Source organism: Suillus clintonianus (assembly GCF_016758775.1).
Source record: "Suillus clintonianus strain FC179 chromosome Unknown DEU56scaffold_62, whole genome shotgun sequence".
NCBI lineage: Eukaryota > Fungi > Basidiomycota > Agaricomycetes > Boletales > Suillaceae > Suillus > Suillus clintonianus.
In genome coordinates this window covers 88,387-102,827 of record NW_024539286.1, presented here as the reverse complement: position 1 = coordinate 102,827, position 14,441 = coordinate 88,387, and the positions used below count along the sequence as shown (strand labels likewise).

General features: G+C 49.6%; 6 protein-coding genes across 6 annotated transcripts; 5 read left to right on the top strand and 1 right to left on the bottom strand.

Annotated features, from left to right (window-relative positions):
- Positions 1–1,178: 1,178 nt before the first annotated feature.
- DEU56DRAFT_758050 (uncharacterized protein) lies at positions 1,179–2,795 on the top strand (the record flags this gene model as incomplete). The annotated part of the gene is made up of 4 exons (XM_041350201.1): positions 1,179–1,394; positions 1,774–1,840; positions 1,936–1,940; positions 1,968–2,795. The coding sequence occupies 4 exons, from the start codon at positions 1,179–1,181 to the stop codon at positions 2,793–2,795; spliced, it is 1,116 nt and encodes a 371-aa protein (XP_041206025.1).
- A 382-nt stretch (positions 2,796–3,177) lies between these two features.
- DEU56DRAFT_490777 (NAD-P-binding protein) lies at positions 3,178–4,339 on the top strand. Its single transcript, XM_041346473.1, has 3 exons — positions 3,178–3,395; positions 3,446–3,523; positions 3,590–4,339. Exon 3 carries the CDS (start codon positions 3,608–3,610, stop codon positions 4,268–4,270), a length of 663 nt encoding a protein of 220 aa, XP_041206024.1. The 5' UTR covers positions 3,178–3,395; positions 3,446–3,523; positions 3,590–3,607; the 3' UTR covers positions 4,271–4,339.
- DEU56DRAFT_490762 (ATP11-domain-containing protein) lies at positions 4,340–5,771 on the bottom strand. Its single transcript, XM_041346472.1, has 3 exons — positions 5,546–5,771; positions 5,216–5,405; positions 4,340–5,158 (listed from the first exon to the last, which is right to left on the bottom strand). The coding sequence occupies exons 1-3, from the start codon at positions 5,707–5,709 to the stop codon at positions 4,409–4,411; spliced, it is 1,104 nt and encodes a 367-aa protein (XP_041206023.1). The 5' UTR covers positions 5,710–5,771; the 3' UTR covers positions 4,340–4,408.
- Positions 5,772–5,815: 44 nt separating this feature from the next.
- On the top strand, positions 5,816–7,487 carry DEU56DRAFT_982244 (uncharacterized protein). Its single transcript, XM_041359883.1, has 3 exons — positions 5,816–6,876; positions 6,924–7,088; positions 7,138–7,487. Exons 1-3 carry the CDS (start codon positions 5,962–5,964, stop codon positions 7,183–7,185), a joined length of 1,128 nt encoding a protein of 375 aa, XP_041206022.1. The 5' UTR covers positions 5,816–5,961; the 3' UTR covers positions 7,186–7,487.
- A 186-nt stretch (positions 7,488–7,673) lies between these two features.
- Positions 7,674–9,653, top strand: DEU56DRAFT_816541 (HAD-like domain-containing protein). The gene is made up of 8 exons (XM_041353856.1): positions 7,674–8,137; positions 8,188–8,253; positions 8,316–8,432; positions 8,482–8,586; positions 8,635–8,736; positions 8,811–8,967; positions 9,023–9,213; positions 9,268–9,653. Exons 1-8 carry the CDS (start codon positions 7,808–7,810, stop codon positions 9,541–9,543), a joined length of 1,344 nt encoding a protein of 447 aa, XP_041206021.1. The 5' UTR covers positions 7,674–7,807; the 3' UTR covers positions 9,544–9,653.
- A 1,345-nt stretch (positions 9,654–10,998) lies between these two features.
- On the top strand, positions 10,999–13,044 carry DEU56DRAFT_890489 (heterokaryon incompatibility protein-domain-containing protein; the record flags this gene model as incomplete). The annotated part of the gene is made up of 2 exons (XM_041356283.1): positions 10,999–12,586; positions 12,755–13,044. The coding sequence occupies 2 exons, from the start codon at positions 10,999–11,001 to the stop codon at positions 13,042–13,044; spliced, it is 1,878 nt and encodes a 625-aa protein (XP_041206020.1).
- Between the last annotated feature and the right edge of the window lie 1,397 nt (positions 13,045–14,441).

Sequence of the window (14,441 nt, the reverse complement as noted above, 5' to 3'; positions counted from 1 at the left end):
CCCCACCTAACTTATCGGTATCTTATGTACACTAATGATAGGAAAATGATGTACGACCATGTATGACATCGGATGGGCTCCAAATGTGCAGTGGAATACAAAGAATATTTTTATCAATACCACTGGGCAACTGAAATGCGGGACACTTGGCAAAGAATGGCGTTCCGTACGACAAGAACAGGTACAGCAAGATTATCGCTGACATAGGCGTCTAGCATCAGGCAAATCATGAGACACGTCCGCAAACAGATTAGGCTAGTCGATTTGCCGGTGTCTAGACTGGGCCAGTGATTGAACAAGGCTTCTTCTGGCTTATAACGGATAGTTCACTACACCGTAACATACTCTCTTGCTTAACGACCACCGGCCTATAAAACATATCAGCAGCTGGTATGAAATTCGCTGCAAGAGGTTAAAGAATTGATCACGTTCAAAGTAGAGGACACAGGTTCAAGTCTTGTTCTCACAGTTGGATGCTCGAAATATCTTCAGTTCTAGAATGGCTTCGAAACACATACTGTTTCAGTTTAGTCTTCTTCAATTCCGCATGATTCAAACAACCTGGAATCGGGCTGTTTCTTTACTCGATGAGAACGAAGCTTCGTCAGCGCTCGAAATAGTCCAGTGGAGTTTGCACACTGCAGACCACAAATACTTACCACTTTACGAGAATCCTCCGAAGGGGGCAAGTACATGGGATTTTACTGTGCGTCTATATGGTGTCCGAGAGAGCATTGTCAACGTAGCTCGCGACTCCGGGCCATATACACGAACCAGCCATGACTGAGCATATGAGGGGGAAAGACCACATATGGCTAGCACACTCACTGCATGCCGTATGTTCAGATTAGTAAGAGGCACCGAGGGATGAACAAAATATGAGGGCATAGGCAAAACGGTGTGGGACAAAAAGCGGGAATGAGACTGTGGCCTGAGAGGGCGCAATAAATTGCTGTGTACTCACCAGGCTATTCAGGGATACTGAAGGATTCCGTTATTCGGGTCTGCGATGAAATATAAAGGTGATGCCAAGTTCCAAGATGGTGCAGATCAAAAGTCTCTTCATGAACTGAGTTGATAGTGCAACTCACTTGCACTCACGCTCGACGCCATCCCCTCACGTCTCACTTACGCCTCTGTTTGATTCATTGTCAAGTTTTCCCTCTACAACAACTACCATGCAACGCAAAGATGTGCGTAGTAGCCAGCTCGTCGATAGCGGAGTGGCGGCTAATTATCGACAGAATAACGATTTCCACGCCGGCCATGCTGAACATGAAGCGACAATGAAAAAGCCCCACCTCTTCAAAAAAATCATACGAGCCTTCAAGTCATGTTTTGGGCACGGCTTCGATGGTGCCGATGCCGTTTGTCCAAGCCACTGTGTACAGCTAGTGAGCTCACTGACATGGACCATGTTCACAGCCTTCCAGAAGAGACTACACCAGGAGTCAAGATGCTGCCACTGGATTTGAAGGCAGAGATGTCTACGGCGTTCGCTGCATTTCATGACTTATGTGACTTACTTTGACTAACTATTCATTAGCTCCAAGCAGAATATCTTGATGATGATGACATGGCTTGGGGAAGTAGTAGCCGTAAAAAATCGCCCAGACGACAGAAGTCGGGCTAGGCTTGAAAAATCTATAGTCCAAACGGAAGGAAGACGGTCGTTCATTCCTTGTTATGAAGCGGCGAGAGCCTAGAGGCATGGGGTCTGGACATTTAACGGGACATATATTAATGAATATATTCATGACCACTGTAGTATAGTACCACTACGTTACCAATCATGAACGTTTGAGCGTATTCCAAGGGGCGTCGAAGGACTCTGCGCTGGGTATGTATCCGTGAAGGATGTAATTTTTTTGTTAGACCATTTCCCTTCGTACTGAGAACGGATTCGGAATCGAGTGTTTACCTTTATTTTGGTAGGTCACGTGTGTGCTGACAACTGTCCATCATAGAAATTGAATGTTGAGGTTGAGTTGAGGCATTGTTCTTCATATTCAATGCCTTTACCACCCGTCTTTTACCACTACTTCCGCACCCCGCTGCCATATGCGCGAACTCTCCTGCTCCAAGAAAAGATACATCAGCTTCAACATGCTGCTCGTCGTTCATCATCTCATAATGACATCCTGCTTCTACTCGAGCACCGTCCAGTCTACACATCTGGACGCCGGCAAACAGAGCAAGAACTGCACACAGAACGTACACGCCTGACATCAATTGGCGCGGATTTCGCCGTGGCAGCACGCGGTGGACAATTAACATACCACGGACCCGGCCAACTCGTCGGTTATCCACTTCTTGACCTCTCTCGCACATCACCGCCGATCGGCATCCGTGATTACATCTGCAAAATGCAGAAGATGATCCAATCTTACTTGCTGCGTACGCACGGAATTACCCATATACCCTCAGACCACACTGGCGTATTTTTGGACCCTGTAACAAAGATAGCAAGTATCGGCGTCCAAGTACGCCATCGACTCACGACGCACGGATTTGCAATGAACGTCACAAAGGAGCCTTTGGAATGGTTTGGAAGAGTTGTGGCGTGTGGGTTAGCTGACGTTAAGGCTGGGTGTATGGTGGAAGCGAAGGGGAAGAATGTGAGAGTAGAGGATGTGGTGCCAGGTATCGTGGATGAGTTTGGTACCTCATATGGGAGAGATATGGTGAAATTATCTCCTCAGAATGCTGGTGAGCTTGGAGAGGCTATTCTTGCATTAGAGGAGGATGCCCTAGCTGCTGGGGAATGGTTGAGGGCACCTTCCCCGGACTCATAGAAAGGGAAATGCTCATTGCAGGCGACCGGAAACTCTGGTGATCGGTTGCATTCACGGCGCACTTATGTAATTTGTCGATCTGCAGGTGCGTGATAAGCTCTACGCATACTGCTAATTAATTACAAACTGAAAGTATGTTGCGCGTACCCAAGGCTAGAACTTCGCATACAACGTGATACTTGCAGTGCTCGCCTTTATGTTCCAGGAGTGGCTGCTTGGGCGACTATCGCCTCAACATTAAGTTGTCAGGGGGTGCCTGGTGTGGCAAGACACGGTCTCGTATTCCGAGTCCAAAGCCCTGCAGTACTGTGCTGCCGCTCTTCACAACAACTCCAAGCTCCGCCTCGCTGATGGTGATTACGACATGAGCATTCTGAGGCGCATCTTAACAGTATCCAATAACTGGGGCCTCAGGAGGAGCCGTTGTTGAACGTTGAGGTACAAGGATACTTTGTCGCGACTCCATGTATCCAATAAACCTGAGACTCTCGTGCCTGGTCGCTGTCGAGTCAGAAACTGATCAGTGGACATTTCCCGTCTCGAAAAGGAAGGCAGATGATGTCGATGATGAGGTGGAGCTGCAGTGGCAATAACCATCTGGTGCACTCCACAGTAGAGTCTTCGTTGCAGACCTTTATAAACGAATTCAGTCCTCCTACTCTGCAGATTTGTTTCAACGCACTTTCACAGCTATCCTCACCATAGTGAATTTTCCTGCGACAAGGTAGGTCGGTTGAAGAATTCTGTGATTCTCGATAGTAACTTGAGCTGAGTTTACCGTTCCCAAAAATCAGATCAGAAGTAGATTCTCCATGCACGCCTTGATTCTGGGAGCAACAGGCGCAGCAGGTGTCCTTCTCATCCAGGAAGCACTCGCAGCATCGCATACCGTGGTTATATACGCGCGCGCGCCAGAGAAACTCCCTGAGGAAACCAGGAATGATCCCCGCATCACCATCCATAAGGGGGAGCTCGATGACAGAGAGGCGCTTTCATCCGCCATAAAGGGCGTCGACGCTGTCCTCTCTGCCCTTGGGCCATCGGTCTCCCGCGGACCTATGCACCCGAAGGGCACACCTCTTGCGCGGGCATATTCTCTCATCATCGAGCTTATGATAAGCCATGGTGTGCGCCGGCTGCTGGCCCTTGGGACACCAAGCATAACAGACCCAAACGACAAATTCAGTCTGCGGATGTCCATAATAGTCAAAGGTGTGGCCACCCTGGCACGTACAGCATATGAGGATGTTGTAGCCATTGGTGAGACTATTCGGACACAAGGAACTGATCTGAATTGGACGATTGCCCGTGTACCCCTGCTAAGTGGGTCAAACGACAAGAACTTTGTTGCGGGTTATGTGGGAGACGGAAAAACAGGGACATGGTTAACAAGGGCAGGGTTTGCATTATTCGTCGTGCAAGAATTAGAGAACAACGAGTGGGTGAAGAAAGCACCGTTGATCACACTGCCTTGATCCTATAGATCTTCATCTTTTGCATGACCAACGTAGGACTATCCCCATGATCGTGTATGCTGTTAAATCCATCGCCCAGATATAATTTCAAGAACATGCGAATCTCCGCGCGACAATAAAAGCGAAAACAGGGTCATCCTAGGAGGTAAGACGAGCATATTCAAGAAGATCCGCCCAGTTGAACTCCTCGGGTTGTTCGTGGAACTGCCTGAGTAGCTTTTCGGCATCACGACCCTCTTTCTGATTACTATCTTCACTCTCACTGCCCCACAAATAAAACTTTTGCACGCCCATTGCGAGCAGCTGAGCATCGACCTGACTCAGCAGGAAACGAGCGGTTGACGTGTCTTGACCTGGAGTAGCGGCCGCCGTAGCTGCTGATGGTGTGATCTCGCCGCGAAGTAGCACTATTCCGTGTGTCTGGGCGAAGTCGGGGTAGAATGTTAGAATGAGATATGGGGTAGCGAACGACTGCCGAAGCTTGTACTCCTGGAGTGGGGTGAACAAGACCGTCGCCGTCTGAGGTAGGGTAGTTGCGCCACCAGGAGGGGCGCGAGAAAAGAGGTCGGGACCGGTGGCAGATGGAGGCGGTGGGGGAGCGTGAAAATCCCATTGTAGAAAATAGAATTCGTGGGCAACCCCACTTTCTTGACCTTCAGGTGATACAGCTGCAGAGCCCTCCCGAGGGACAGGCATGACAAACATAGGATATCGTTTTCCTATGCTAAGCATTTTGTTATAGAGTTCGACCGGTACCGATGCACACATAAATCCTCTTCCCGTGCCTCCGGTACGAGATGCATGATATGTGGTCCATAAAGCCGAAATTTGCTCCGCGGTGTGAGGTGTTGACATCAGCCTTGGGACATTGATGATCGACTCTAGTGCCTGAAAGCAGGGATCAATCAACCCCACGCAAAAAATCATGACGCTGGTAACTCTCACCTTCACCGGAGAGCTGTCTTTGCGAGGACTTGAAGTTCCTGATACCTTGCTTCGAACCGATCCTGAAGATGACTTGTCCAACCTCTGAGGACGCGCCTGCGAAAGTTGCGCTGACTTCGCATTGGCTACCTCCTTACGACGAGCTTCTTCTTTTGCTTGTGTTCTCAGTTTAGATAATTCCAATCCCTGCCTGATGATGCCAACGAGTGGTGGCAAGCGCGACATTTCCAAAGTCAGAAATTCATATTCAGGTAGACCCGATGGGAGAAGAAAGGAAAAGTTGGATCACTTGTCAGTACATTGTCACAAAATGAGGAAGACACGTCTCACTCTTTTGCTTTTTGTTGAAGCTTCTCTGCATATTTAGATTCATATGGAGGAGTTGACGGTCCTGCATGAATCCATCTAGCCACAGCAAGATACCTGCTAGCTGATCGACGACAAACAATAGCACGAAGGTGCGACGTGGCTGGAGAACTCTGGAGCCATAGCATGGTAGACTGAAATTGGACTGTAAAGTTTTGTGGAATGACGCCCAGCGGCAATTGCCAGATGGGGATTAGGCACAATAGAAATAATAGCTATTGGCAACCACATATGGGACGCGACGGGCGTGCGCATTGTCTGGTAACTGGGCGTTACAGCCACGCTCCATATCTTCTTGTTTTCTTACTATCATTATCTAACGATACCGGCTCATCCACGAAATACCCCACTCATTCAATACACACTAACAGACCAGTACCATGAGCACCTCCCCCACACACAATCGCAAGGGCAATTTCCTCACTCAGCTCTTTGCGCTGCGCCGCAGGAATCAGAACATTCACGTCGAGCCCTACATTCATGATCACTCCGCCGATGCACCACCGCCGCCTCCTCCTCCTCCCCCCAAAGATCACAAGCGGGCACCATCATCTGCGCGACGACCTTTCCTGGGAGATGAATACATTAGCGAAAAGCCCCTCCTATTCAATGTCGATCTCGACGTCCCACCGCAGCCACCGCAACCTGTCTCGCAGCCAATTCCCTTCCTCCAGCAAAGACCACCACGAATCCCAGTCAAGGCAAACTCACCTCCTACTACGCCGTTAACGCCCGAAGAGAAAGCGCGTCGCAGATTGGCTGCGCAACGCCAATCCCAGCTGGAAAAGGAAGCTATGCTTAGGGAAGAACATGAACGCCAAGAGACGAAACGACGTATGAAACTGGAGCAAGAATGCCAGGAGCGTGAAGAAGAAGAGGAACGGAAAGCAGTGTTGCAAGAGGAGCTCCGAGCTGCCGCACTACGAAAAGCGAGACTGGAGAGAGAGGAAAGGGAGATAGAGGAACAGCGATCGCAAGAGCTACGGGAGAGGAAACAGCTAGAGAAAGAGCGGAGGCTGCGATACACGAAGGAAATGGAGCGGTGGCGAGCAGAGCAGGTGCAGCGCGTCGAGTCCCAATGCAGTGAGAAGGAGGAAGAGCGCAGAAGGTCAGCAGAAGGGAGACGTATGAGAATTGCTCGCATGAACGAGGAAGTATTCTCCGCCAGCAGGGCAGACAAGATGAAGGGTTGGGTCACGGTACAACCGCCCAATATGCTGGCGTGGAAGAGGCGATATTTCACATTTGAAATGGGCCACACAGAATCCAAGATGTTGCTATCCAGAAACCCAAAGGTGAGCTTAATCGATTTCCATTTTGCTCAACTCTCATCAATGTCTAGGAGATCGCTACACCCCTGGACGTCCTCCCTCTGGACGGACGCATTGATGCGCTAGCAGAATGGTACGAAGGGTTTGAGGAACTAGAGGCGATTCCACACTCGTTTGCTGTGCGCTTTGTCGATGGCGTCGAATGGCGAATGTTCGCGGATTCAGCAGAAGAAAAGGTACTAATCCACACTATTCGAGCTCGATTTTGACTCACATGATTATTAGGATCGACTGCTGGTGCTGCTAAGCGAGGCGGCGGGCATAATCTTGTGAAGTATCTGTGGAGTTTTTATCTTTTGAGTTACAAGATGCGAGGGAGGACATAAATGTGTATTTCTAGTAGCAGGGCCCTTGTGTAGCCTTTGGTAGTCCTTCAGCTGGATATGGAGGTCAAACGATACATTCAATATGAGCAAGGGCGAGTACGTGCGTCGTGAATCTGTGATAGCGGTTGCCACTAGTAAATTGCACAAATATTACAGACGGCGAGCTTGCAGGGGGTAACCCTCAAGTTGTTGAACCTGTATGCTTCACCAAAATCAAAATGAAAGTTAGGCGATTGCTCGAGGCATTCCAGACCCAGCGATGTTGACAAAGAAACACGAGAGCTCTGGCGTTGAATTTAGCCGTCAAAACATGAGACAATACATACCAACGTAACTCTCCTCAAAGTGACGTTTCATGGTCGACACAAGGCCCCCAACAGCGTGCAGGGATCATATATGGTCAATCGCTCTTGGTACATAAAACGGCGTGTTGAGCAAGCTGCAATACCCGCCAGTACAGCAAAGTAATTGAATCCCCGCGAGCGTCTACCAAATATATCCAAACAGTCACAATATTCATTCCTTTGCAAAGTGCCAGCTAAAAAGCACTTCACGTCCTCGCTAGTGGAATGTTTTCAGTGATCGTGCGTAGCGCAGCTCAACGACGCGCCCTCCCAGCACTCCGTCACTTCTCAACACCGCCTCCATCACCTCCTCAAAACCCGCCTCCTCCACCTTCGACGTCACTCCCAAGCCTTGACTTCCAACCCGCGGAACCAGAACCAGAAAAGACTCAGCGCACTGGTGCAAAATCATCCAAGGACTCGCTCTCGAGTATAGAGCGAAAAAGACGGTTTTTAGGACGTCTATCTCTTGGCGTACTCGCAGTTGCCCTCGGCGTGCAAGTCGTGTATCTCGGTAGAGATTGGGAGGCGGATGAGTTAAAGGCACGCAAACAGGTGCGCCCATAGTTGAAGCCCTCGATCTGCGCTTATTAAGTCCCAAAAAGACGGTGGAGGAGGCTCCTTCGGGAAGGTGGGTACGAACGAAATCGAGGTTTTGGGAGTTGTTCGATGTACGTGACCCAGCTCATCCTATGGAACTCCAGCTCATAGACTTTATTGATCACCTCAACAGTTCTTCAACAAACCCCAATGGCCAGAACTACTCCCGCCGCCTCTCCCAGCTCCCCATCAAAAACCATACACCCTCCTGCTGTCTATGGATGATCTCATTATCACGTCGACTTGGGATGTAGGTTGGTTTCTTCCAGTTAGGAACCTAGCTAATAATATGTCCTCAGCGACAGCAAGGATGGCGGACGGCCAAACGCCCTGGCGTTGATTATTTCCTTGCCTACCTGTCCCAGTTCTATGAAATTGTGATATTTACAACTCAGCACCATTATGTATGTATCCTTCCCATCATGACGAGAGTTGACACTCAAAACCTACAGACCGCTATGCCCATAATTGAGAAACTCGACCCATATAATTTCTTCATCACTTATAAGCTTTTCCGCGAAGCCACACGATCAGTGGACGGTAAAATCGTCAAGGTAACTTTCATCATCTGTTAAACTTCCACTTTACCTCCATCGTTGGCATGTGTTAAACGCTTTCCTTCTCCCAGGACCTCTCGTATCTCAATCGTGATCTCTCAAAAGTTATCCTCCTTGATACGCATCCGGAACATGTAAGCTCGCATCCCGAGAACGCCATCATTATCCCCAAATGGACCGGTGCACCCGGGGACAAGGGTTTGATTGCCATGATCCCCTTCTTGGAATGTAGGTCCCCACCTTTGTCCCGCCTCGACCAATCTTAATCCATTTTTTCGTATAGCCATCGCAATTTACAAGTCCGCAGACGTGCGACCCATCCTCCAAGCGTATGCAGGAAAAGATATCCCTATCGAATACGCGGAGAAGGAAGCAGAGGCAAAGCAACAACATATCGATGAGTGGAAGAGCAAGGCGCGTGGATTATCCAAGGGCGGGTTTACACTGAGCGGCATGTTCGGCGGCCCGAGCGAAGTCAGTTTGTTCTGCTCCTCTTTCCGTGCCACGACTGACTCTAATATTCTACAGATCTCACGCTCACCTATCCCTTTGACATATCTCGAGCAGAAGCGTCTTGAAGCGCAGCGGCAGTACAAAGAGGAGCAGTCATATATCATGACGCACAAGGACGAGTTTGAAAGGCTGTTGGAGGAGGATAGGCAGGCGATGGCGCGGGAGATGAGCGGGAGTTTGTGGGGCGTGTTGGATGCGATGGGAGGGAAGAAGCCGGATGCAGTAGCGAAGGCGGATGCAGCGGTGAAGGCGGATGCGGATGCGGAGGGAAAGAAGGTGGAGGTGCAATAGACGTATTATGGTGCACATAAGTAGACTGGAGTTATTTACATCTAGGCATACATATTTGTTAGTCATTATTGCTCTGCTCTTACATTCCACCTTGGCTTCCTTCAAAATTTCTAGGGTCAAGACTCAAGATCAGAGTGCACCGGCTCTAGGCCCCACTAGGTGGAGACCGGAGACCGCACTATATGTATAGTCGTTCCTTCTTACTAGTAGTTCACGAGTACCTGCCAGTACGTGTTCGGTTTAAAGCTACTTAAAAATTAAACGGTTACAGTGTGTTGCAAATGACTTTAGAATGCACGAGAATTTTTTTGCGAGCTCGGTGTTTGTAAAATAGTTCGTAATAGCCAAATGCGGGACTTTCTGTCACATCAACGACTCGAAAATATTGTCTCCTCCACCTCAGGGTGTATCAATTGCACTCTGACACTCGTATCTTCAATCTGAACTTAACGGCACTCCCTCTGTCAATACTGTCAATACTAAATAATTATAATATATGGCCTTGTCCGCAACGATTTTGTGTAACTCTGGCCATACTCGCGTGATTTTGCAAGACATTGAGCTAGTTTTCTAAGAAAATTCCAACAGTTTTCCATTGTTCATATTCTGGCGCATTCTGAATTGAATTCAGGAGTGATCAGAGATGCTAAATATTAAATATTTTAATCTGTTCGCGCATCACAAGAGTTCGCGCATCGGCTCTAGTCTGAATCTACATACTTAGGGAAAATCACACTTTTCTGCGCGGTAACTCTCCGCTGGACTCAACACGTCAATTTTGAAAGAAAAAACCAGCGGGTCTTGTACTTTCAATATCAGGCTATCTATTCGTCAAGAAATTATATTTTTATGTGGATGTGTTGTAGAGATACAGATGTTTTAAAATGTGCAAACTCTAGTTGATCATCAGATAATCTAGCCTGGCTGGCAGTGGCGCGAAAACCGGAATGATTGACCAAGTGTGACACAAGTCACACGTCAAAACAAAGGAACAAACACAATTTTGAAAACGAGATTCTAAAGTCATTTGCAACACACTGTAACGTGTCCCTTTTTCCGTGCCAACGTCACATGACACAATTCAATGAGCAGCTCGAGTTCCTCCGGAACGAATAATCTTCCATTTGGTCTTCCTCCTGCCAGGAGAGACCAATTTCATCCTAGACAGCAGTCTCCCATCCATCGAGCAGGCGACCGTCTGCGCTGCCACCGTCGAAGATGTCACCCGCATACATTAATCGCGGACTTACCGTCCGCCAAATTATCATGACGGTTAATCTCCAGTCTGAGGCCCAAATAGGCGCTTTCGAGCTTACACTGTGGTCAGGGCTTAGGGCTCAGCAGCCATAGTCTTACCTCAACATCGGCTTGGTCTCCGTTAGTCTCCCGTAGTCAGACCTTGGAGAAGGAAGACTGTTAAGATCGGTTGGATCTAGATTCTGCCAGCTCGCCGCGATGGAAACATCCACGCAATTTCGTTATCAACCTCTACCCACCAGCAGCTCCATCAGGCTCCTCCGAATTCGCGAATTCGTTTCCACCTTAGATTATGACCTTGTCGAGGTCGATCTTGAAACTAACCCTGTTTACGATGCGCTGTCTTATACCTGGCATCTGAAGGAACAATCAAGCACGACATCCGGAGTTGATTCAGAGTGTGGAGGCTCCATCAACTGCAATGGGATGAAGCTTGATGTCACTGCCAACCTTCGAGATGGCTTGCTTCGCCTGGAGCATCTTCGCCAGAACACACTCATCTGGATCGATGCCATCTGCATCAATCAGCAGGATCTAGAAGAGCGCAGCGCTCAGGTCAACATGATGGGCCGCATCTTCCACTCTGCACGCACAGTGGTGGTCTGGCTTGGGGAGCCGAGGAGTGGCCCTAATGTGCAGACTGTCGAAGAGACCATCAAATTCATGGAGAGGCTGCCCCGCATCAAGGAGCGGCAGTCTGAAAGTGTGTCAGACTACGAGGCCACCGCAGTCGCGGCACTGCGTGAGATGGCCCTCACCACCCACACCAGTGACTGGCTTTGCCTCGGTGAATTCTTCTACCGGTCATGGTTTAAACGGTGTTGGATCATCCAAGAAACGGTCCTCGCTAGTATCATCGAGGTCTATTATGGACCAACCTATATCCCCTGGGCACTGCTGCAGAACGCTGCACGGCTCCTCGACGTGGCCCGCCGCCTGTCCTTTTACTCCCAATTGTGGCGGGAGCAAAAGATGGCCATCTTCGGCTCAATCCCCATGATACTACTTGCACGTGAATACTACCACCGCGGCAAGCTCTGGCGGCTTGAGACGCACCTCGCACTCAGTCGCACCTACCAGGTCACCGACCAACGTGACAAGATCTATGCGCTACTTGGTATATCGGATAGGTCGTCGTTGGAGTCACCAGTGGTGGAACTCAGCACGTTCAACGCGGATTACACTAAATCTATTGAGCAAGTCTATACTGAGTGCACCGTACACTTGGTTGAGGGTCAGGCAGGGCTTTCTGTCCTCTCCATGGTGGAAGCCCGCTCATACCCTGCACCTCGCCCCATCCCGTCGTGGGTGCCGGACTTCAGCGTTCCACCAAACCCCCCACCACTCGCAATCCACGGAGAGTGTCCCTTCTCCGCGGGTGGTTCAGCTGGTCCCAGACCTACTGTCTCCCCTGACAGGAAAGAACTGCACCTCCCTGCCGCTGTACGACTGGGCCGCATTTCCCGCACGTCGGAGACTGGGGAAGAGATATATTCCCTTGAGCGCATGACACATTTCTTCCGCCTGCTTGCTGATCCAGCCCTGCGTCTCGCCAAACCTGCGACCCCAGCAGCAGCAGAGGCCCTATGGCGCACCCTCATCGGCGACCTCGCTGAGGATCAGCACCCCGCGCCTGCCTCCCTTGGTGTATCATTTAACCAATGGGTCACCTACCTCGTCATCCGCGCTCTCGACACTGCTTCCCACGCTTCTACCCATGCCGCTGATCATTTCCCAGATGGAGAGTCTCCACCTGAGCCCATCCCTATCTTCAACTCTTCTGTGCGTGATCTTATGTTGACTGGCGCGCACGCTACAGCCCTGAGGTCTGCTCCACCAGAATATCGTTACTCCGACGTTCATGCTGCAGTGGACGACTTCATTGCAGCATGGGATGGGGCAATACCTTTACGGGAGCTTCTGGACGCGACGAGGGCGGCTGTGGCGGCAGGAGACAGGGCCCGGCTGGAGGTGACGCGCAGGTTTGCGGGAACGTTCTTGCGAATGTGTTCTGCCAGGCGTGTGTTCAGCACAGAGCAGGGGGGCCTGGGAATTGCACATCAAGGTGCGAGGGTTGGGGATGAAGTGGTGATAGTGCCTGGAGCAGCTGTGCCGTTTGTGGTGAGGGAGATTGAGAGCGGGGTGTATGTCCTGATTGGGGAAGCATTCGTGCATGGAGTCATGGACGGGGAGGCGCTAGAGGGGAAGGATCCATTGGATTTGAAGGGTCTGCGCGTGGTGTGAGGACTGACCTTTGCATGCCATTTATAGTCTTGTTGGAGACTTTGCATCACAGCGATAATGATGGATAAGTATTGGGAAATCAGTGTCATGATCTTTCTGGTATCACTAGAGATTATTGAGGTTGTGCTGGAGAATTTGGATGCATGGGTTTGTTGATGCGGTGATCCCCCACTACGGGACATTGTACATTCACTGCTCAGATAGATCGTAGCTAGCCGCCCTACGTACGAAGATATTCAAATCATGTGAGGCAAGGATGTGACGGACTAGACAGCTAGCCAATATGTAAATCGGCTTTGCTGTCCCGTGGGGAAGATGGAGATCCGTACTAGTCTGGTGACCAGCCCATCTGCCCTAGCGAGAAACAGGCATGGCAACCAAGGGCAACCACAGGATATTGTTTCCCTATATTGTTATGGATTTTGTTACAAGTCGGTACGCGCGGATCCATGCACATATAAATGCCCGTCCCGACTCCCGTGCACGTGTTGATCGATATCAATCAATAGCTCCTGTGCGAGGAGCGGCGTCCGTAAGGCCGAAATTTGCTCTGCTGTAGCATGAGACATTGTAACCTAGCACCGTATTTTTCGCGTTTGTGCTGTGTATTGAGGTGACCAGGGTTGAAACTGTGATTGTTGTGCTGTGATCAAAACGTGCCGCTGTGATTTACTTATGTAAGCCTTGTAAGGTGTACCGTTCTTAGTTGGTCTATTTAGACTGTCTCCGCTTCGTCGACTCGGAGTTACTTCACTTCAAACGATTCCTTCCAGTACCGTGATGCCAACGAATGGTAACAACAGCAATATTCCCCATTTATTCATGCCCAGGCAGTGGACCCCAAGGGGAAAACAAGAAGGCAAAGTTGGACCACCGGTCGGTACATTCTAAATCCAAGTTGTCGGGCAAAAGAAGACAACTAATCTCACCTTTTACTGAAGCTCTTCTACATACCTAAGCATTCGTACGGAAGAGCTTATGCGTTCGTATGGGCCCGTCGGACCACAAGACTGCATCTGATATTTGCTTTATAAGTGATTAACGACCAATAATAGCACGAAAATATGAGCTGGCCGGAGAACTCTCGAGAACTCGAACCACAACCGTATCACTTTGTGACGTGATTGGAAGTTTTATGATGGAACGAAACGGAACTCCAATCTAAATTTTCCGCCCTGTCACGATGACCTGGATGCTTATTCACGAAGATGATCTGGTTTCCCTATGTGTTACTCCCTTGCTGGTAACAAACGAAAGCCCAAGACTACGGTAAATACTTCCGCTCACATGGTCATGCGAGCTGATTTAGATGTACATCATGTAGGTCTGTTATAAGGTCGATCCCAATCGGAATCCTCTATAGATACTGTGAAGCTTGACCATGCGTACGTCTCTGG